Here is a 24,744-nt window from a genome sequence, read left to right on the forward strand (position 1 = left end):
CTCGGCGGGGTGACACCCGGTAACCGCTCAGGGTGTCACCCAGCCCCGGGACGCCCTGCTTACAATCTAAGGTCCCTATATCCCATGCATACATGCAGGGCCAATTTAGACAGGAGCCAAATAACCTTCCAGAATCTTCTTGGATGTAGCTGATCTTTACTAAATGAGCACTGGTACCTAGGTCTGGATTGACTATCTGGCAAATGTGGATTTACCATTGGATCCAGTGATGTAAAGATACCTTTTGATCTGGTACGTAGGGATGGTCCGCCGGTTTGATTCGAATATGAGTTTGAATCGAACATCGGCCGCTCGACGAACTTTATGGGATGTTCGCGGTCTGTTCCACCGCGCAACGTCACATACTGCAAAGAGCCATCAGGTCAGGTGCAAGACTCTGCCCAATCAGGGCTCAGTACTCATCTGGAGTCATGATTGGGCAAAGTCATGATGACTCTGCCCAATCATGATCACCTATCAGATGCCGGCAAACTACACAATTGGGCAGAGCTAGCTGTCACTGCTAGCCCCGCCCAATTGTTTATGTTTTGCCTGCATCTGTCAAAATGCCATTATGCGGCGGGAGTCGTTGGTGAGAAGACGGGAGTGCGTTTAAAAATATATATATATTTCTATTTTTTATTTCGTCATCGTCGTGGACAAGGCTGGAAGCCGTGATTGACCATGGATTACGTTGGTGGATCCATTTTTTTTTTCAATTAAAGGATTTTATCAAAATTCTGGACTTTTTAATAACTATTTTATTTAACCTTTTACTGAATGGGTAGGGGTACAAGTACCTCTTACTCATTCACAAGGGACAGGGGCGGCATCTGGGTGCCCCTTAATGAAAGGGGTACCCCGATGCAAATAAGCCCCCTTGCCACCAGACCCCCACAACCACCGGGTCAGGGTTGTGGGGACGAGGCCCTTTCAGCCGTTCGGGTGTTCGAATACGAACCGAACACAGGGGTGTTCGGCCCATCACTACTGGTAAGGTGTAGAGCCATAAAGCGCCTTATTTGTACATTATTGTTATCTTTAATGGTTGTAGGTGTAAGTGCCCCGAAAAATCAAATGTCTTAAGTGATGCCAGCAGCAAGAATACAGTACATGGCTGTACAGAACAGATGCAAAGTACAGCATACTAATCTATACTGTTTCTTATAGTCATTATAGTCACTATATAGTCATTTTCCCCAGATTCTACCATGGAATATGGTAATTTTTTCTAAAGACTAATAATAATAATAATTATAATAATACTAATTTAAAAAACTAGCAATAATGTAAATTCAATGTTCAAAACATTGTAATAAACTCAGAGAGATGACAAGCTATTGTTAAACTGTCACCATAGAACAAGGGTGCGAAACTCCTGTCTTCCAGCTGTGGTGACTACAAATCCCATCTGTCTCTGAGTCATGCCTGTGGCTGAGAGAATCTTGCAATGCCTCATGGGATTTGTAGTTCCACAACAGCTGGAGGGCCAGAGTTAGCCCACCCATGACATAGTGACAGACAAGCAGGTAAATGCACAGCTAATAAAAAAAAAAAACAGTTTAATTGTCTTACCTGCCAAATACTCCTCTCCATTTTTAAAAATGTGTCTTACTTTTATTATTATTACTACTGTAGGATTCCCATCTCCGTGAATGTGTGGCCCCAGCTCTTCATAAATGAGCACTTGGCTATGAGAATTTACCTTGCATAACCAGGCATCTCTTCATCTTCCTAACCTTTACAGCACAACCTGGCATAAGTCTCTCTGAACAAAATGTTTTTTTTCTGGTTATTGGTAAGAGTGGGGTTTGTATTCCTGTTCAACTTCCTGTTGTGTCTCAGGAAGTAAAGGGAAAGTTAGGGAATAGAGGCTTCTGACAGTGGCATGTGATGCCGCGCAGGCGCAGTGGCGGTAGTTCGAGTAAGGCTGGCGCACGCGCAGTAGCTGCAGGTGGGCTAAAGCTCCGACTGGCAAGTCATAGGACGTGACGTCACCAGTCGGAGTTCTAGAGGAGTCAGAGGACCGGCCGAGAAGGGGACACTGCTACAGGTTGCCGGAAAGGTTTACTGCGAGTTAACCTTTCCGGGATATATTGTTTCACATGCGGGCGTCAGGGAGCCGCTATCTAATAGCGGGAGACTCCCGCAGCATCCGGGAGAGTTGGGATGTCTGTATACCTTACCCAAAAAAACAAAAAGAACATTTTAAGTGATGCAGAATCGTCCTCTTTCCATCTCTGGTTTGAAGAATTCACTCCCAGTACCTCTTCAAAGTCTACATCAGCATAGTCCTTTTTAGGTGACCATTCATCCCAGTTGTTCTTTGTACACTGGGGGAACAGTTGCCCCCTGCAGTTGGGTAGTACTGACGTCAGCGCTGCTGAAAAGTAAAGAGCTGTGCCTTCATGTGCTTCTGTCTACCCAGAGAGTATGCACTCTCTTTATTCTGCTCCACCCAGGTGGGTTCCTACACTTTTCACCGCCTGAGGCGCTGGGGTGGTTTTGGGGGTGTTTGTTATGCACGTTACCAGGGGGATGGGGAAGTGCTGGGGGTGAAAGTTAAAAGAGGGTGTGATGTTGATGCTGGTGGTACCTCTGGCTCCAGCGTCCTGTCCAGCTCACCGATATCACTAGTTGGCAGGAGCTGGGCAGGACACCAGCCAGAGTATCCCGCTCAGTTCCTGGCAACCAGTGACATCAGTAAGCGTCACAGGTTGCTAAGCAACCTGGGATGCTCTTGCTGGAAAGGGGCAACAGACAATCCTGGTGTGCCCCCCCTCGCCACTTGACCCTGGCTCCACCTATCCCCAGCCAGCTCCTGTCCCTCAATGCTCCTCTTAACAGAGCCATGTAAAAAAGAACACAGCGGACCTCACCTGAAGTCACTGCAACACAACACCTCAAAAAAGGAGAAATGAACACCATGTAATGAGCTGAAACAGCACAAAGCATTGCCCCATTCACCTGTACACAGCTCACACTAACCCACACAGGAAGTTTCTTCAGGCAAGTGTGAATGGGCCCGTTTTTCTATGGAACACAGAAGCTGCACAATATAATGTGATTAGCCAAGCACAGCAGACAAATTTCCCCTTTGTAAACAAACAAGAGCGGCAGTAATTCAGAATGCTGTATATCTGGTTTAACAGATAATATCAGAACATCCCAGCCCCGTAGCATATAGTGCCTAAATAGAAGTGTCTCTAATGTGCTTCTGCTCCATATGATCTTATGGGACATGAACTCCACCACTGTCAGAGCTGACTAATGTATATTTATTCATGCTCCCCCAGAACCGATCTCCCCCTTAGTGAAGTGTGTTTTGTGTACAAACTGTGGGAGAGCAGCAAGGTACTGGGATGTTATTCTCCCATTGTTTCCCTCTAGTGAGATTTTGGTGTAGTTCTCCCTTTCTATCATTATATCCTCATCTGTACTTAATTGGAATCATTTTTAAGGGAATTGGTTCCCTTTTGTTCTACCTAAATGAGGAAATCAGGCATGGCACAAGTGTATCATCTGCCATGGACTCTGGCAGCCATCTTGGGAGAGCCTGTGTCTGATAAAGGACACTGTACATCTCTTAGGAAATGATGAAGGGTGTCCAGCTGATCCTCACCTCCAGGGTGCTCCTGATGCACAGATTGTTTTCGGTGATGATGGGAAAAAAAAGAAATATCACTCCACAGGAAAAAGGTAAGTAAACAAATTCCTGCTGTGCTATGCTTTCTAGAGAGAGATGGATTTTTGGGGCTGTATTTGGTATGTGAATGGACTTCAGCTTTAAGATAGGAGTCTTTGCCAACAAGGATAGGCTAGTTTCTTCTTTCTAGGGTGGTGCAGTAAAGTATTATTAACATTTTGTTTTCTTTTATTGCGAGGCTTGTGTTGTTGTATGAGCACAGAGCTTTATATAGTAGGTGTTAGAACAGATTTTGCCAAACCATGCTTGTTTAGTATAGTGTCTTAAATGGTATGAAACACATGTTGTGGTTTATACAACGCAATAAAGGTTAGATGTCACTATTATGGTTGTTAGATGTGCAATAATTGTACTTTATTTTGGAAATATAGGGGAATACACTAATTCCTATCTGTTCTAAATAGATGCAAACCCCTTAGCAGTAACTCATACTGCCATGTCAGATGGGTGATTTGTTTTTCAGAGATCCCCTTTTTATGAGTGATATCTCGCCAAGGAAATCATAGTTATCTATGGAAATGCTAACTCAGTAACTTTACAGCAATTAGTAACTAAGTTGGCCAGAGACTGAGTTTGAGCATAGCTACATAGTTACATAGTTAGGTTGAAAAAAGACACAAGTCCATCAAGTTCAACCAATAGAGTTGAAGCAGCGTTTCATGTCATCGAGCAGCTCGCCAGCGACGACCACTCTGCATTCACCTCTGTGGTCTAGCTACAAATCTCTGAAAGAAAGGGATTTGTATTAGAGCACATCCAATCAATGCTGTAGAACTAGTTTCACTTGTAGCAGTAACAAATCACCAGTGACTCTAGTGATTAAATTGCCAGCTACAAAATGTTAAACACTAAACTCAGGAGTGAAATCTTAAAAGTACATTGAAGTACCTTAACAATTAACAAAAATGTATCTTATTTGTGTATCACTCAACTGTAGATCCTCAAATCATCTCTGCATTGGTGCTGACACTGTCCTTCCTTCTGAGGGTGGCTACTTTGTTGCCCTGTGTGTGTTGTAAAGTAATCACCGCTCCAAGATCACTCCTGTGATGGACTACAATCTCATGTTTAGGTTACTAATTTGTATAGAGATTATAGTCCATCATGGGAGTCAGCCTGGAGTGGTGTTTCCTTTACAGTAGCTTCTGGCAGCTGAGTTTAGCATTGGGGGAGTGAAAAGTGGAAACATATGTGTCTAAAAAGGAGGGTATTAAAGTGAACCTGCTGCTTTATCTTAACATCATCCTCCCCAAGACTCTTTGTATGATGTACAATTATGTGTATTTTCAATATTTTTAATTATTTGTATTTCATGAAATCAATACCCAGTGGTCCTTCCATTGTACAAGAACTTTGTCCATGTCTCCCTGCATTAATATCTTATCACACAAGTTTCCAGTTTCAAACCATATCATGCAGACATGGTCGACTATTGTCACCAACAGGAAACCCACCATGGAAATGCATGCAGCCATCGCTGGAGTGCATAATTGTATATAAAAAGTGGTTGCAAAGTATCACAGTCAAGCGTTTCATTCATGTGTAGGATCTCAGCTGCGGATTAGTCGCACGCCGTTCATGTAATAATTAAAGGATTAGGTGGTTCTGGTTGAGGACGCCATATCACTCTGTATTGTAGCAGAGTGTGAGCAGAACACCCGTACATCATATACCACCGTTAACATAAGAGTGTGTCACTTATGCCGCAGTAATAATAATAACAATAATAATAATAACAACTGAGTGTCTCAAAATTATAGTAGAAGAAAAACAGCAGGGAGTATTCCCTGGGGTCTGAGGGGAGTAGTAGTCTTGCACCTACAACCCCCACTGTAAGTTACGTAGGAACATGCTTGACTAGGACAGCTTCTACCAGCAGGCTGCACTATAGACTATATATGTTTATCATATGGTTGGCTGACAGAAGGTTACTAAGTATAGGTTGTAAGGCAAACTACTTCAAGATACGCTTGCATGAAAGTCTATATGTAAGCATGAAGCTATGCAGTCAATCCATAACTATCACAGGTTACTTGCGGTTGGTAGTTGGCATCGTTGGACAGCAATGCAGAGATCAGCTGCAGGATCTGACAGACGGCAGGACAGAGGACGAGTCCTTCTGAGTAGCTGCTGGCCCGGAATGCCCCGAGTTCAGGATGGAGAGCGGTGTAGGACTGAGGGAGCAATTGCTCAACGTTCCACATTGCTAGAACGCCGAGCAATTGAAACTCCCGCCGTCTTATCGGACAGAGCGGCGAGAAAGGGGCGGAGCAACGTGCGGCCGTCGGCGTCTCCCTCCTGAAGCCAGGAGACAGCGCTGTTGGGGGTGGAGCCACGATGCCTGGCCGGACCGCTGCAGGGTAACTCTCTGACACAAAGATGATCTGAAGTACTGATCAGAGATGCAACGAAGGATGAAAAAAAAAGTAAAAACAAGTATTTTATTTAGGGCTGTTACTGATTAAAATTTTCGTGATCGATTAATCGAAAACATTTTTAATCGATTAATTTCGATTAATGGATTTTAACATCAATATGCCGGGTTAAGGCTGTTCCTCTAGTCCCGATTTATCATAGAAAGGTAGGGCAAGCTAATTGTGTAACCTTCCACACATTTGCCCCGGCTTAGACTGGCCTTCTCCTGACAATAATTAAAAAGCATTGCCTGCAGACAATCATCACATGACGTCATAACACCAGGACAAGCATTCTAAACTGCTCACTCTGAGTTTAAAATCAAGTTGTTCAATCAATTGTACCATAAAGCATATCTGAGCATCTACAATGATTGTAAGAAACACAATGCATGCAATGGATACATAAAATGGAGCTACATTTATACGATGAGCTAGATTGAGTACACTACTAAAAACCCTGCTGCTGGATTTCCTCCTCTTCCACGTCAGTCTCTCGTCGGCTAACGAAGGGAAGGGGGGAGGAGTCCGGTGACGTCACGGACATCGACGTCACCGGACTCCTCCCCCCTTCCCCAGGAGCCACTTGGGGAAGGGAGGAGGAGTCCGGTGACGTCGATGTCCCTGACGTCACTGGAACTCCCGGAAGACCCGAAAGCCGGCGGAGAGGTGAGTACCAATTAAAAACATTTTAATCGATCCAAAAAATTAACGATTAATTGAGGGATTAATCGTTAATTTCCGCAGCCCTAATTTTATTTAAAAAAAAAAAAGATTAGGCAACACAGTACAATGTACATTCACAAAGGCATGAGGGAGCAAATTTGTCATACTGACACACAGAAATTTGTAATATAATGTTATTTATTGTTGTTTTTGCAACTTATTATTCTCTTTAAGCCACATCACCAGATCAAAAGCACATTTCATGCTGATGTAGTGTTCCTTCTGAATCTTCCGTTCCATGGTATTTTTGCATGTCTCCGTCATACAGTGCACTTATTATGCAATGGTTTTCTTTTTAGATCCTGTCTTCAGTTCCCTTTAACAGTCCTTAAAACATCCCACAATGTTTTGGCAGGGCCCCAAGAACAAGAAAAACTTGCTGACTTTGTTCAACTGCCATGTGCACAAAAATGCTTTATGGATCGGATTGCTCTTTGCAGAGTTATTGGGTCATCTACAGCAGTGGTTCTGAGTCTATGTAACCTCAGGACCCACTTTTGTCCTTGGTCATTAGGTCGTGACCCAAGTTGCACTGCAATGGAACGCATGGCATTGCGGTACCGATGTGGGGAATAGAACTGTGGGTGGGAGATGCGTTTGGGGTGCCATTTAAATGAATGGCAATGCAATGCACCTCTCACACCAGAACGTGTGATCAACGCACTGTACTAGTGTGAACGGGCCCTCAAAAACACTGACAGACACACAAAACCACAGACACAATCTCACACACTCACAGACATTCTCACACACATACGCACTCCACAAAAAAAAATATGTTTTTAAACATCCACCCAGTCTCCACACCCTACAGTCACCCACTCCACAAAAAATATCCACCCAATCTTCCTACCTTACGAGAACTGGAGTGGATCCTCAGCCTCAGGTCCAGTGTGGGCTGATGTGCTGTGATGGAGCTCCATCTATATGTGCATCCAGTTGTACAGCTCCCTTGCACACCCTGTGGAGGTGCCGGGAGCCAGAATGTTAGACCACTTCAGTCCAGGCACCTCTACATGACACACAAGGGAGCTGTAAGCAATGCACTTATGGATGGAGGTCCTTTGTGGCCATAGCCCTAGCTCACCCTACCTCAAGCTGACACTTGGTATCGGGCAGCATATTTTGAATGGCTGTTTGGCGTGAAAACTGACAGTACTGCGCTAGGGGAAGGCTGAGGAGCCTCTCGCCTAGAAAAGGAGAAGGTATGCGGGGACACACTGAGCACCGCTTTTGGGTCACTACCCACCAGTTGAGAACCAAGGATTTAGAGCAGGGGTGGCAAACACAAGGCCCACGGGCCGAATCCGGCCCACCGGACCTTGTAATGTGGCCCGCACAGCAGCCAGGGCCGGTCCGCTATGCCGACTCTGTGCAGAGCAGTGTCTACTGTGTGGTAGCGAGCAGAGCCGGCACTACCACACAGTAGACACTAGAGGGCGCTGGTGGGGGAGGCCAGAGAAACACCTCCTCCCCCAGCCATATCCCTTTAAAAAATGAGGGTCATTGCACATGTTTTACCACACATTATGTCATGCAGTGATGTGTGTTGTGTTAAGGCAGCCCATTCAAAACATATTTAAGAAGCAAGATAACCGTTTTAGTGCAGAATAACACTTTTGCTAGTTAAATAGAACCTTTTCATAGATATCTATACATCAGAGGAACAACTGAGGAGGAAAAAGGGACGGGACATTTGGTTCCAAATGAGGGCCAGCACCTCCAAATGAGTGACAGTTGGGAAGTATGGATTATGTTAGGTCCTCTGGTGTAGTCTTGGGCCTATTTTATCTCATACATTGACAACCAGCATCTGCCCTATACCCCTTCACTCTTTCAAAGTTGTGCAGGCCCCTCTCTTGAACTCAAACTGCTTAAGCTGGCCATACAGCAGTATCATTTAGTTCCCAAAATTTGTTTTTGGAATGTTTATTCAATTTTCTAATAGAGAATTAAACTAAATTGATGATTGTTTTTGACCTAGTGACAATAAAATCAAAGGAGAAGGGTGGAAATGTTTTCTCAGATGATCTGAACAGTGAATGTGTTTGTTTTTTTAACCATAGTTTTTATTCAACATTTTAACAATACAGGTGATAAAAAATCACAGTGGCAAGACCCATACAATATAATGTGACAGAGGACAAAATAACAAAAGAATACATGGCCAAAGGCCCAATATTTGCATAGATGTATCATAAGCCAATCCTGAAAAGCCAGTGGGCCCTAAAATGCTAGGGTCCAAACAAATTAGTACAATAAAAAAAAAAAAATAAGGCACCTATCATAAAAGCAAAGTAAAGTAGCGATTATTATGCACGTGGTGTACAAATCTTTGCTAGTACATGGGTCAGAAAGCGACATAAAGCTTTGGGGTGGGGAGGAAAAAAAAAAGGGAAGGTGTAACACTCTAAGGGAAAAGGGGAGAACAAGGGATAACATAAGTAATAACCAATCTTGGCAATACAATGTTAAAGTATTATTTATACTATTAACTCATAAATCGAATGTTAAAATCAAACAAAGTCTCAAACAACATTCTAGTCTCTGATGGCATTACCAAGTGTTTTTATGAGATTTTTCATAAGAGCATGGATTCAAAAATCTACCAGTGTATGACTTGCTACTCTGACGCCTGCTCACTGTGAGCTTCTTACAGTGTACATTAGGAGCTGCAGCAAATCATGCAGAGCTTGTGTCATTTCCTGGGTGGGAGACATCTGGTATCATCTAGTACTTTTCTCCCCAGTCTAAAGGTGCCCATGCACTGCACGATTCTCGTACGAGAATCGCGTGAAATCCCGCGATCGTACGAGAATCGTGCAGTGTATGGAAGGCGTGCGACCGTTTCTACTGTACGGTCGCACGTCTTCCGTCGAACCAGCAGGCTAGACTAGAACCATACCAAGACTAGAAAACCCGCCGGGAATCGTACGATTCTCGGCGAGTTGGTGGCCTGCTGGTTCGATAACTGCCGAACGGGCCGGTGTGCGCATGCACACACTTCCCTTTGCAGTCAGCGTAAGCGCGCCCTTCATTAGAGTCATCGCAAGCCCGCGCCTCAGGGGGACGGTCTTGCGATGATCGCAAGTACGATCTGCCTGTCCAAGATGGGCAGATCGTACGTTTTTTTACTTTAGAACCATCGCAAGACTAAGTGTATGGGCACCTTTACTGTCCCTTGTCTGCCCCTTTCATTCATTGGATTGCAATTCTTTCAATCATGGAGGCTCAGCATCACATGTGGGTGTTACATGGGGGTTTGTTGCATGCAAATTCTCACTCCTGCAGACTGACATCCATCCATCAAGACAATTTACAATTTGCATAACTCCTTCAAAGAGACAGCCCCCTGTTTACACCTGGTGTGAGCGCTCTTAAGAGAAGTAATGAGGCAGAGTGCTGTGTTCAGGAAGCTATGTACAGCACCCTGCTAGCCCCTCCCAGCAGCCATGATCTGCCTACATTGCACAGAGAAGCACAGAGGCTGAATGATGACATCGCTGGGGCTAAAATAAGGTATATCATGAAAATGGCAAAGATATATTTCTCATATATAATCTCATTAGCTTGTAAATAAGGGTGAAAACCAGTGAAGGCAAAATATAAGCAGATTAAACTTCACAAATAATACTATCTTTCAAAACCTTTGAATATTGTCTTTTTTCTGTTCGTAGACATGATCAATAACTGGAAGTTGTATGTTAGTTACTCTTTTTTAGCATATTAAATGGATACAGCAGTAATTGGTATACATTCTCACACAGAATGGCATCAGTCAGCAGCTTGTATAAACATTTCTTTTACTTGCCTGCCATCTAGAGGACTTGCTATGTACTTACCTATCTCTTACAGATCGGGATTTCACAAACCTATTATTTTTCAGGTTTAGGTAGATACTGGACACCTACACCACCTAGCTGTTGTGTATGTCTCTTCCAGGTTTGCACATTTACCATGGTAAATACTGGGGTTCTCGGCTATCTTGGTTTATTTAATTTTTATACTATGCGGAATACAGCATGAGAAATCAGAAAACCCCTGTTATAACAGACTTCAAGAAATGTGAAGCGTACCAGGAACCATAAGCTGGAGATGTCACAATTGGAGTCTATGGACATCTATGAATTCAGTTGGTAGCATAACCCACTTAATAATTACTACTGAAATACTGACCCTAAAAGCATAATAGAGGCACAGGGTATAAATATTTTTAAAGCAGCCTTAAAGGGTTTCTAAACCCTCTGGTTTTTTAGCAAGCAGTAGATATAAGCAAAAAGTAAAAAAAAAGTTTTTTTTAAAACCCGCTTTAACAGCAGTTTACACTTACCCCATCTTGGATGCGCTCTCCCGTCTGAGAAAACAAAACGGCTCGGGCGGCCGCAAAGCATCTTGGGGGGGGCGCATGCGCAGTTCGGATTCTCGGACGGGAGATGAGCAGAGACGCAAGGTAAGTCTATGGACACGTGCACCCGCATGCAGAGACCCCTGGATCGGAAGTGCCTGCAAAGACAGAGGAGTCAGCGCTGGATCGGAGAGCCGCCGCACCGCTGGAGGGACAGATGAAAACATCAGGAAAGAAGAAGAAGATCGGATTAAGAGACATCATTTAAGGTAAGTGCTAACATTAACATTGGGGGGAGGGAAACATTTTTGCCTTTAATGTCACTTTAATTGGTATCAGCCTCTAACACTTATGTTTTTTGCTTGATGCATGCTCTGGGAAGTCGTCTTAATCCTAATTTGACCTCATAGTGTGACACTAACCCACACAAGCATGCACTGTCCTGAATGCTTTTGCCAGGTCAGTGATTTACCAAACAGTAAATTCCAGAATCCAAGATAACATTTCTGGATCCATCATCTTTAAAAACCCAAGTCAGAAATGGCAGCTCCCAGATTTTTTGCTTCATCCATTATAAGTTCAATAAAAACTGACTTCACACCTATGCAAGTTTTACTGCCAATTGTGTGTTGTCCTGTGTGGTGATGCCACCCCAATTGTCATGGATCCGGGTACCAAGGGTGGGTATAGAAACAAGGGAGGGCAGATTGATATACAAGGTATTGTCATCTATCGTTCATCATCAAAAACCATCTGCAAGCTGTTAGATTGTCACAAGAAACCCCAAAGTACCCCGTAATCCGGACACTAGGCAGCAGCTGTGGAACCCACACATACCAATATCTAAGCTGCCACCATCAACAAATTACAAGCTTGTGAGGAATCTTGCTTCTGACACCTCTAGTCAGTATATCCTGCTCCAGTGTCGTGGCTGCCGCTATGGGGCCCGGGGCACAAAGGGGCCAGGACATTCCCCCTGATGCCGTGCGGGCTGCCTGGGTCACTATGGCATCTCAGGCTGCTGGCTGTCACTGGCGGCTTTGAGGAGGAACCCGCCGCTATTCACATGTGCAGCGGCACATTCCTCCTCACAGCCGCTGCAGTTGTCGGTGACAACCAGCAGCTTCGGAGGAGGTGGCTGGGCCCATCGTCGGCAGCGATGGAGGAGGTGGGGCCCAGTGATGGAGAAGATTTTCCGACCGGCTCCTCGAGGGACATTGGCCAAAAGGGTGCCGACAGCAGGACCCACTGTGCGAATTTCAGCCGGTTCATTAAGAACTGGCCAACATTTGCCTAGTCTATGGCCAGCTTAACAGCCACACAACAGCCTCTTCAGATGTATTTTTATATTTATTATATTTAGGCAGAACTGTATAGAGACGGTACAGTTACAAAGACAGAAATTAAACAAAATGTGAGACATACAAACAAGCAAACAGTAGTAAAATAAAAGTGATAAACTTACAGAACAAAATTACCTTTTCTGTCTCTAAATAAAAAAAATCCCCCTGATATCGATGGGACCCCCGACACCAAGTGGATTTTAGATCTCTATTGTTATACCTTACTGATCAAGGTGGGTGACAACCAATTCAGTCTTTCCAATGAGATGAAGGGGCTGTCTGTTGCCTATTATCTAATTAACATGGGTAGGATTTTGATAATAACATTTTTCAAAACCTCACAACTCTGCTGTTGTAAGTTATGGATCCAAAAATGAAAGTAATGCTTTCAGCTGTCCTGTTTTAAAATTAAAACTCCAATGCTCTATATCTGCCAGAGCCAGTATCATCATAGAAAAACCCACATATTAATAACTCCCCCATATTTTATCAAAAAGATTGCATGTGTGCTTGTCTTTGCACCACCACGCTTCTACAGACACTTTTATGATTGAGCGCTACATGGGATGGGAGTTTTTTGTTTTTTTTTCAACTTAGAATTTTTTATTCCTTTTTCCAAAAATAAATACATAGTCAACAAAGGAAGACAAGGGGAAAACATGCCTTTGTCCTCATCATACAGTTTACAGAACCTTGGTTGATTACAGCAAGAGAGCAGGTGAGTATTACAAGTACAGAGCAATTATTACAGAGCTTGCACCAGTATAATATGTATAATGATATAATGCAAATACACTAAAATAAAACTGCACCTAAGACATAACCAACTAACCATTGGTAATTGTTTCCTCATTGCGTAATCAGAAACCCTAGGTCATAAGCAATTAGCGGCCGCTACTCCAATAGGGATTCCTGAGATGTCAGCGCAGAAAATACCTGTAGGAGTATTGGCTTGAGGTGGGCTGTAGTATGAGTAAGGCAAGGTGAAGGACAAGGAAAGTAAGGTGTTAGGGAGTTTTAACTTATAACATTTTTTGCTGCTGCAACAAAACTGACATTTAAAAAAAAAAACAATGACATTTAAAAAGAAAAAAAAAAAAAGTGTGTGGTTCCCCCTCCCAAGCAATGCCACACCCTTAAGGTCTGGTAGGAATTTTAAGGAGGAACCTCACCCCCAGAAATAGGGGGGGAATGTGGTGTCCCCCCTAAAATTCCACACCAGACCCTTGATCCGAGCACAGGCCAGGAAAGAGGGGGGGACCAGTACCCCCCATGATACCAGGCCACATGCCCTCGGCACTTGGAGGGTGTTTTTCCAGGGTTGCTCCTGGAAAAGCACCTTGTCCCCGTGCTGATAGGGAAAAGGGCCTCTTCCCCACAAGCCCTGGGGCATTGGTTGTGGGGGTGTGGGAAGGGGGCTTATTCACATCAGGTTACCCCTTTAAAAAAGGGGCACCCAGATGTGCCCCCCCCCCTTGTGAATGAGTAAGGGGTACTTGTACCCCCACCCATTCAATAAAGGGTTAAATCAAATTGTAAAAAAGAGGCAGAGTTTTGAAAAAATCCTTTATTTGAAAAAAAAAGCAAATTACACGTTTTTGACAAGTCTTTTATTTAAAAAAAATAAAAATGGATCCACCGACGTAATCCAGCATCAATCACGACGTCCAGCGTTGTCCACGACAACGACGGCTAGACAAAATAAAAACTAAAACAATAAAACATAAATAGAAATAGAAATTTATGTTAAAACATAAAGACAGCCATCCCATCACAACGAACACCTGCCACAGAATGACATTTTGACAGAGGCCGGCAACATATAAACAATTGGGCAGAGCTAGCAGTGACAGTTAGCTCCGCCCAACTGTTTACAGTTGTAACAGGTGAGCCATTATTGGGCAAAGTCGTCATGACTTTTCCCGAATACGGCTCTTATAAAGTACTGGGCCCTGATTGGGTAAAATCTTGCACCTGACCTCTGGTCAGATGTAAGGCTTTAGCCAATCAGGGCTCACACGGCACAGTGCCTTGCCCCTTAAAAAGTGACAGTTTCTGTGTTCACCGAACACACTAATTGCCGATGTTCGAGTCGAACTCATGTTCGACTCGAACATCGAGCCCATGTCTACACATCACACAGATGGTGCAGTTTTTGGTGCATTGTGGTGGTGTGATGCCAGCTCATTCAAATGTAATTAGCTACATTAAAGGCAAGGTCCACTTATTTAAAAAATAATAAATGGCCACATATTCATATAAGAAAAAAACGTGCATGTATTTTTTTATTGCATTAGATTCAGTAAAGCATTGCAACTGCGATCATTGAATCATGGTAGTAACTCTCTGGCTCCTGCAGGTTCTTATTCATGTCGTTCAGTGCAGGGACGGGACGAAGAATGAATGGACTACAAGTACAGCAACATTACAGCAGTTGTATTCAAATAGGAACTGCTAGTCACTCTACCACGTTGTAGTTTCTCCATTCAAAGATCCTGTCAAAGGATTTGTAAATGGATGATGTGGCTATATGGGTGGAGCCATGCACAGCCACATAATTTCCAAAAATCAGCAGCGTATAGGGGGGAGAAGCCTGCAATTCAGGTACGTTTGTTTGTGTGTGTTTGTGTGTGTGGGGGGGTGTTGACGACACCATGTTTTATGTTACACTCTAACTATGGGTGCAACATGAACCTTGAAAGGTGAACTTAGCCTCTAATGTAAGACACGTTAATGTGCAGCATGTAATGGGCCCTAAATGTAACATTCAAGCCATGGGCTACCAGATGTCTGCCATTACTTTTATAACTAGAAACAAACTCTCTTCTGTGCTTTTGTGAAATTAGTTTCTTTGCTACCCATGAATATGACTTTCTTGACTGAAACAATGTAATTTGACAGGAAGATGGCTTAGAACTTACAACTTTTAAAAACACAGTACATACTGCTACTTCAAAGTGTATACCTTTAGGGAGCAAAAATAAAAGATCAAAGACTAAACAATAATACAAATATTTAAACAACTCAAGGTATTCATATTTATGTATACTTACATAGGTCCATCTTGACCCAATTTAAGTATATATTATTTATACCTGGTAGGGCCACGAGAGATAAAATACAGTAGCAGTCGGAGCTATGACAGTGCTTTACAGCGGTACTGAACTGCTGCTGACTTCTCCTCTGCTGTGAAAATGATCAGCACATCGGCCATTCAGCTAACATCTAGGGGGGAATTTATCAAAACTGTAGTAGACAAAAACTGGAGCAGCTGTGCATGGCAACCAATCAGCTTCTCTCTTCAGTTTGTTCAGTTAAGATTTGAAAATGAAAGAGAGACGCTGATTGGTTACCATGGACAGCTGCACTAGTTTTTGTCTGCTACAGTTTTGATAAATTCCCCTGCCAGTATTTTTATAAATTAATACTAGGCATTCTCTGACTGGATGAGAGGCAGAATGTGACATTACCGCCCTTCACCCAATCAGAGAGAGCCTAGTATTGTATTTACCTATCCAGCAAATTTGGAATATAGGTGTATGTTTAGCTGTATACTTTAAGATGACATTTTCTTTTTTTGTTTTTTCTTTTTGGATGTGTTAACATATGTTGTTTTTTTTAAATATATTGTTTTTTTGGTTTTCTTGTTCTTAAAAATAAAAAGAATAAAGAGTAAATAGGCATATCTCAAAGTCAATTGTGGTTACTTGTGCAGCTACAGTAGTTTCACTTTCCATTCTCCAGTTCTGTCTTAGTTGTGTTTCTCCTCTCTAGCTCATTTTCCTGTTTACACATTCCTTCTGCTGATAATTACCACCATCACTATCATCCGATACAATAACTATAAAATGCCTACAGATATAAATAGCTCAGAGGAGTGTCAGAAAAACATAAATAGCAATGTTTTTTACATGACTCATTGGAATGTGATTTATAAAGCAAGAGAGTGACAGATTCAGACATCAATACTTATCTTGCTGCCTTTTGTACTTGCAATTCTGGACATCTAAGTGTCGCATTTTGTATCATGAAAAACAGGAGATCTGCGCTAACGGATAAACTGAAACTCCAAACCAGAAAAAGAAAAGGGGGAAGAAAAACGAGAAAAAGAGGCCGGACTGACCCCGAGCAGCCAGAACTTGAGCCAAAAGGCTCCCAAAGATTGGTTGAACAATAGCACGGCGCTTATGGGTCCTCCGGTGTCTTTTCTTTAAAAAAATGGTGCAAAAAAATCTAATGTTACGTGTTATAAAATAAATTGGTGTCAATAAATCTTTTTTGATCCAATGTGTCTGTGGAGAAAGTGTAAAACTATTCACAAAAATGGGTGTGTAACTTTTCACAAAAATGAATAAATGTGAAACTGTTCATAAAAATTAAATATAACTAAATAGATATAAATGAATAAATAAATAAATATATATTCAACACTGTGTGTGAGAGTGATTCTGTGTAATGTGAACAAAGCTTCGGATTAGATTATTATGTATATAATCAGAAACCGATAAACTAACAATATCAAACTTAAGTGACAAGTGATTAAATAATGTCCAGTGATAGCTTATTCCTGAGGAGAGTTGTTAATTGGCTTAATCAGGAGCCCGATGGATAGATCCCCATTAGCAGTCTCCAGAAAAATGGTTTTGACAAGAAGAAAACGTGAACCCCCGTAGGGAATGCACTCACCAGATCTCAGAAGGGTATTAGCCGTATTTTTCTCCAAAAAAGGAAAAGGTGTTCCAACCGTCTCACAATAAGATGTTAGGGTCTATCCTCAATCCTGGAGTCTCCGACAGAGCCACCGATACTTTAATCATGGGATGATATATTATGCAGCTTCCAGGGATTATTCCGATATCTATTCCCAGAGACGATGCAGGTGCCGAGACCGCAAAGAGGCCGTTCAAGCGGTGGAGAGGGAGGGGTGATTCCTCGTGTGGTTCTCCGGAGTCTTTCCCAACACCTGTTCTCCCACAATAAGTGTCAGAGTCCGAGGAAGATATGAGGAGAGAGAGTAGAGCGAAGGACTCGTAGTGTATTAAACGAGATTTTATTGAGTCACAGAATCGCTATGCATCGCGTTAATAATAAAAACAGACAAAACCGATGCCAGCTAGTCTGTAGTAAAAACCGATAACGGTACTCATTAGACTGTGAAGTGTGCCGTAAAATCCAGGCCCGCCTCCCGACGCGTTTTGTCTGCAGACGTTATCAAGGTATGACGGGTCTGGACATTATGTAATCACTTGTCACTTAAGTTTTCTATTGTTAGTTTATCGGTTTCTGATTATATACATAATAATCTAATCCGAAGCTTTGTTCACATTACACAGAATCACTCTCACACACAGTGTTGAATATATATTTATTTATTTATTCATTTATATCTATTTAGTTATATTTAATTTTTATGAACAGTTTCACATTTATTAATTTTTGTGATAATTTACACATCCATTTTTGTAAATAGTTTTACACTTTCTCCACAGACACATTGGATCAAAAAAGATTTAGACACCAATTTATTTTATAACACGTAACATTAGATTTTTTGCACCATTTTTTAAAGAAAAGACACCGGAGGACCCATAAGCGCCGTGCTATTGTTCAACTAAGCATTTTGTATCATGTCATGATCATGATTATTTTTTGATGAACAAATAAAGAAGATTGACTGCTAAGATTGGCACAACAACAGTGCATAGAGAGCTTCATGGAATGGGTTTCCATGGCAGAGCATCTACATCCAAGCCTTACATCACCAAGTGCAATGCAAAGCGTCGGATGTAGTGGTGTAAAGCACACCGCCACTGGAGAAGTAGAGACGTGTTCTCTGGAGTGCCGGATCACGCTTCTCTGTCTGGCAATCCGATGGACGTGCCTGGGTTTGGCAGTTGCCAGGAGAGAACAGTACCTGCCTGACTGCATTGTGCCAAGTGTAAAGTTTGGTGGAGGGGGGATTATTATGGTGTGGGGTTGTTTTTCAGGCGTTAGGCTTGGCCCCTTAGTTCCAGTGAAGGGAACTCTTAAGGCATCAGCATACCAAGACATTTTGGACAATTTCATGCACCCAACTTTGTGGACAGCCTTCCCAGAAGAGTTAAAGCTGTTATAGCTGCAAAGGGTGGGCCAACTCAATATTGAACACTGCGGACTAAGACTGGGATGACATTAAATTTCATGTGCGTGTAAAGGCAGGTGTCTTAATACTTTTGGCAATATAGTGTGTATGTATCTATCTATCTATCTATCTATCTATCTATCTATCTATCTATATAGATAGATAGATAGATAGATAGATAGATAGACAGATACATATATAGATATGTCAATGACATCATCAGAATACTTAGATAGTTTGTTGTTCAGCAGCAGGCCGGAGAACTGACATTTGTGAGGTTACTGATGGGAAAGGATCGCCATTGCACAGGTTGTCAAGTCCAGTGGGTTGTTGGGATGTCCTTCATTGTGGTTGATGTTGGATCTGCAAGGCTGGATGACAGCATTGATGTTGGATTTACATTGTGGGACGCGGTGTGTGTGTTTAATTACTTTTTTACGTTTTTACCAATGCCATTGCTGGGACATGGGGTGGGACCACAGGACCGTGGGATTTGGTTCAAATATACATAGGACTGTCCCACCAAAATCAGGGGGGCTATGTGGTGACGTATGTACACACATTCTACAAATGTGAAAGTGTGAATTTGGATAAGCCAGAAAAGATGTGAAAGTCACAGCAGAAATTACTTACAGGTCAATTTTACAATACAACATTTGTATTTACTGAAAACATACTGCAGTCTCCATTCACATATAGCGCTTGCGTTTCCCATGCGGTTTTCGGTGTGGAAGACCGCACAGCATGCAAACGCTAAAATCTTTACAACTGCAAGGAATCTGCTCGTATGTGGCTATTAGTATACATTACAGTGAATTGTTTTTATATTTAGAGTGGTCCCGCGCGTATTCGTACGGCCCAATACGCGCAGACAACCGCTCCAGTGTGAATGGAGCCTTAGGAATCTGGTTTGCTGATGTAGTTTCACTTTACATTCTTCACTCTGACATATCCCTCTTTATCTCAAATTGAGTATCAATTGTTCCACAGCTCCTCCTGTTAGCACACAATCCATGGTTGAATCACTAACCTAGATAACACTGCTGGTATAAAGAGCTTCTTGGAGCACAGGGCACACATGCTGCTTTTTCCAAGGGAATATTAGAGTGCCAGAATGAGGTATGCTATTTGTTCAGATTCTTTTTCATGAAGTGCTGCTTTTTGTTGTATGCCTTGCTCTTCATTACCTATTTATTTAATTTAGCTTTTGTTAATAGGCTCATGGTCTGAATTACCTACGATTGTCTTATACTGTATCTTGGGGATTCTGGAGAGATTCTTTTTTTAAACCCCTTGGAGTTCCTTTTTCTGCCCCCTTCCTCTGTGGAGTTTCACTTCTCATTCTGTAGTAAATGCAGTTTTGCAGTTCTTCTCTTTACAGATGCTGCTCGCGTTATAATCGATCGAGTTATGATCTATCAACTTTACGATGGAGTTTACTGTACTGTACAGTAAACTCCCAGTTATTCGGCAACCGTGGTGATCTGTAGGTGCCGGATAACTGTAGTTTCTGGTTGCTTGAGAGTTAATAGTAACTCTTAAGCAACCATGTCTGTGGCGCCCCGCTTTCACCTGCAGCCCCATTCACCTGCCAGCTAGCTTTCGCAGCTGACAGATGAATGGAAGAAGTCAGGAGCAATAGCCATTGCAATAGCCAATAAGAGACTCGCTATTGCACCAGCCCACTGAGTAGAGGAGCGGACCTGAGAGAGAACTTTCTCTCTGGTCCACTCCTACTCTTAGTGGGTGGAGTTTCAATAGCCAGCCTGCTATTGGCTATTGCAATTTGAAATAGCCAATCGCAGTCTGGCTTTTGCTCCCCATTGTTTACATTCTGCTGCGGACCGCAGAATCTAGCTGCTGGCAGCAAGACATACACAAAGAGTTTTGTTAGCAACTAAGTAGTTAATTCACTATCGAGCCAAAGGATTAAGCTGAAGCTCACTTCGGCGGAACCGAAGGGCTGCTGTACAGGCAATTCACAAAATCACGTACAGCAGCTGAAGTGCTCAGCAGAGCCAAAGTATGTGCACTCCGTTCGGCTGACACATCCGAAGCGGGAAAAACGGTCTGCTGAAGCAGACCATTCTCCCCCCCAAAATGTAAACAAATATTTTTTTTTAAAAGGTGCGGGGTCCCCCTTTCGATTCATACCAGACCCTTCAGATCCCCCACCGAGTAAAAAGTTTTTAAAAAAGCGTGGGGTTACTCTCAAAAGTCATACCAGGCCCTTTAGGTCTGGTAGGAATTTTAAGGAGGAACCGCACCTCAATAAATGGGTGGGGGGGAAATGTGGGGTCCCCCCTAAAATTCCATACCAGAAACTTGACTCAAGCATAGGCCTGGCAGGGCCGGAAAGGGGGGGCACGAACGAGCGCCCCCCCTCCCTCCCACACCAGGCCACATGCCCTCGGCACTGGGAGGGTGCTTTTCCATGGTCCTGACCTCAACCCGATAGAACACCTTTGGGATGAATTAGAGCAGTCTGCGAGCCAGGCCTTCTCGTCCAGCAGCAGTACCTCACCTCACAAATGCGCTTCTGGAAGAATGGTCAAACATTCCCATAGACACACTCCTACACCTTGTGGACACCTTCCCAGAAGAGTTGAAGCTGTTATAGCTGCAAGGGTTGGGCCAACTCAATATTGAACCCTACGGACTAAGACTGGGTTGCCATTAAAGTTCATGTGTGTGTGTAAAGGCATGCGTCCGAATACTTTTGGCAATAAAGTGTACATGCAGTAGTCCCAGTAAGCACTTTAATGTGTTTGTTCTCTAAAATACAGGTTTTTTGGGGGGGTTTTTTGGTTGAGCTCGTCATTTGAAAAGTAGATCTTAACACGAAAAATTGTGTGCACCCCTGCACTAAAGGGTTAAATTAATATGTAAATAAACACACCAGGCCAGATAGCAAGAAATTGTGCTGCAAGTTTGAAAATGACTTGCTAAACTATTGCAGACTTGCCAAGCTTCACAATTTTGTTGCACAATTACAGCAAGTCTGCATTGCAAGTCTCCAGACAATTTAACCCTGCCACTAGTTTGTGGCAAGTTATCCTTGCTATCTGGGAGATTTGTAGAAAAAATCCTTTCATTGAAAAAAAAAAACAACAAAAGTTTTTAATTATTCCTTTAAAGGAGGACTATGGGGTTAAGGCTTTTCCCCATAGTTCACCTAAGGGTAACGGGAGGACACAAACTAGCGTCCTCCCGTCACCCTAGGCTCAGTATACCGCGAGCTGTAAAAATCATTGAAATGAAAACACGTGAGATCCTCTTATATTGATAACATTAAGTCTGAGCAGCATATAACACAGCTTTAGGGTAACGGGAGGACACAAACTAGCGTCCTCCCGTCACCCTAGGCTCAGTATACCGCGAGCTGCTGCTCGCGGTATACTGAGACGCCGCAGCTGAAGTGGATCCCGACAATAATGCCGGGATCCGCCCAGCTGCGTGACTGACAGCTGGCTCTGCCTATCTAGAGGCAGAGCCAGCTGTACCCGCCCCCGTCCATTCCGCCAGTCAGCGCTGGCGGATCGGAGCGGGGAGGGGGGAATCCAGCCCCTCCCCTGTCACGGCAGAGAGCCGTGACAGGATCGAGAGTTGAGCGAACGCCTGTATATGTTCGCTCACCTCCCTATCTAATGAGCCTACATGTGACAGTCTCATTGTCACAGGTCGGCTAGAATTATGAGATGAGTGAAAAGCACTCACTTCATAGTTCTCCTTTAAAGAAATGTTGCTTACCATTAATTCTGTTGTGTGTAGCAAAATATCACCCAACATAATAGCAGCCCTGCTTATAGTATATTAGTATGGGTCTTACCTCCCCGTCAGCCTGGGTATAGTGTGCCTGCTGACAGATTGGCTGACTTAATAGATGTTTTTATTTTTCACAGAATCTGTCAAGCGCTAAGCTGCTGCAGAAGGATCTTATTTTTGCTGCAGGCTTTTCATTACACTTTAAAGAAAACGTAAAACAAGACATGAAAGTCTAAAGTTGAGGATTGGCAGAAATATGATCTACTGGATTTCTTGCCAGTGAGCCTCCAAGAGGCACGAGAAGCTGCTGGGTGGTTCAAACCACAGTGCCAATCTACTATATATAGCTAAAATATCAGATATGTGGGAAAGTCACAAATAAACACAGCATTGCAGAGATATACTAATAAAGTACTTACTATTTGCAATTCATTCTGTTTTCTCTTACAGTGTACCTTCCAAAGTTGCGTTAAAACCACGCTTGATGGAGTTAAAATGCCATTTTACTTGGCAGCTGCTGGAAAAAGATAGAAACTCTGATGAGTTGAAAGAGAGACTGGACTACCAGCTTATATACCTGGACACCAAAAACAAATACATGGTGTACAATCTTCTTGCCTACATAATGCACCTGAAAGATGATTACACAGAAGCCATCAATAACTTAAAGAAAGCAGAGGAGAGCATTGAAGGCAGTAACTCTGATGGAACAGGCAAAAAGCTCCTGGTGACATTTGGAAACTATGCCTGGATATACTATCACATGAAAGAGTATGAAAATGCTCAGAAGTACATAGAAAAGGTAAACCAAATTTATGATGAGCTCAAGCAATTGCCAAATGGCACTAACAAAATTGCAGAGATTTATGGTGAACAAGGATGGGCACTGTTAAAATTTTGTGCAAAATATTACGAGAAAGCCAAAGAATGCTTTGAAAAAGCTCTAGAACTAGATCCAGAAGATCCCGAGTGGTGCTCTGGCCATGCCACAGCGGTGTATCGTTTGGATGGATTGGGTGTTAAGAAATCTGAAGCTTCTGGATGCAAAATACTACAGGTCTTGCAACATGCTGTAGAGATAAATCCAAAAGATGCTGTCTTGAAAACACTTCTTGCACTGCAGCTGCAGGAGCTAAAAAGAGATGAGGAAGGAAGAGCATACATAGAACAAGCTCGGCAACAAGCTCCAGACCTTCCATATGTACTTCGTTATGTGGCCAAGTTTTACAGAAAAGCTGGGCGGATAGATGAAGCTTTGAGCGTCTTACAAGTAGCTCTTGACCTTATGCCAACATCAGGCTTTCATAATCATCAAATAGGATTGTGTTACAGGCAGAAAATGTTCAATTTAAAGAAGCTTGAAAAGACAAACCCTGAGCTCCGATATAAACACAGGGATGAAATGGATGAAGTTGTCAACAAGGCAATTTCTCACTTTGAAAAGGTGCTGCAGTACAAGAAGACATTTGTCTATGCATACACAGACCTGGCAAATATGTATAGTGAAGTAAAGGACTATCAGAAAGCAGAGGATACATTTAAACACGTTATGCAATTTCCTAATCTCACAGATGAAGAAAGGCAAATGATCAATCTAAATTATGCCAAGTTTCAAGAATACCACATGAAATGTAAATCAAAAGCGATAAAGCATTACAAAGAATGTTTCCAGATATCATTCCCAAGTCTGCACAGGGATTTCAGTGAGAAGGCATTAAAAAGACTGGGTGAAAGTATGAAAAAGACGTACCCACCTCAGGCTTCTGGTTTTGAATTGCTTGGCTTTGTCTATAAGAATCAAGACAATGTAAAAGATGCCATTGAATGTTATGAAAAAGCCTTACAACATGATCCAGGCAATGCCGAATATCTGAGTGAGCTGTGTGACTTGAAGCTGAAGATATAAAAAGTACTTGTAATAAACTAGTACAAAAGCAATATTGTGCTCTAATTCATAGCAGCCAATCAGAAACCAGCTGAAGTATTCTCATTAAAATAATGTATATCAATGCATATCAATTTCACAGTTTAGGTACATAAAAAATTGAATGGTTTTATGGATTACTGTACTTAAAAATCATCCTTGGTTTTAGCACCACTTTCATAAAGGATCCCTATAAAAAATAACTAGCCCCTAAAACTGATTAAGGCCCCTTCCACACGGGCTGATCCATGCATAGATCCTCTTCTGATCACAGCAGTATGGAGCGGATGTCTCAGCTGTGTTAAATATATCTATACAGTTTTTTCCACCATCTTGCTAATAGTTATGTAATATAATAATATATTTAAAAGATGGTCCTTGACTGTATATATTTTTATAT

The 24,744-nt window shown here is 42.6% G+C and overlaps 1 protein-coding gene across 1 annotated transcript in view; it reads left to right on the forward strand.

Annotated features, from left to right (window-relative positions):
- The window catches only part of LOC108788863 (interferon-induced protein with tetratricopeptide repeats 5-like), a 41,065-nt gene extending 16,710 nt beyond the window's left edge, over positions 1 to 24,355 (forward strand). Inside the window, exons 2-3 of the mRNA XM_018558754.1 lie at positions 3,591 to 3,699; positions 22,871 to 24,355. Coding sequence (XP_018414256.1) covers positions 3,591 to 3,699; positions 22,871 to 24,326 — 1,565 coding nt within the window. The 3' untranslated portion in view covers positions 24,327 to 24,355. The remainder of the gene's footprint in view (positions 1 to 3,590; positions 3,700 to 22,870) is intronic.
- Positions 24,356 to 24,744: the final 389 nt, after the last annotated feature.

The sequence above is a fragment of the Nanorana parkeri genome, unplaced genomic scaffold, assembly GCF_000935625.1.
Source record: "Nanorana parkeri isolate BGI_ZX_2015 unplaced genomic scaffold, ASM93562v1 scaffold356, whole genome shotgun sequence".
NCBI classification, from domain to species: domain Eukaryota; kingdom Metazoa; phylum Chordata; class Amphibia; order Anura; family Dicroglossidae; genus Nanorana; species Nanorana parkeri.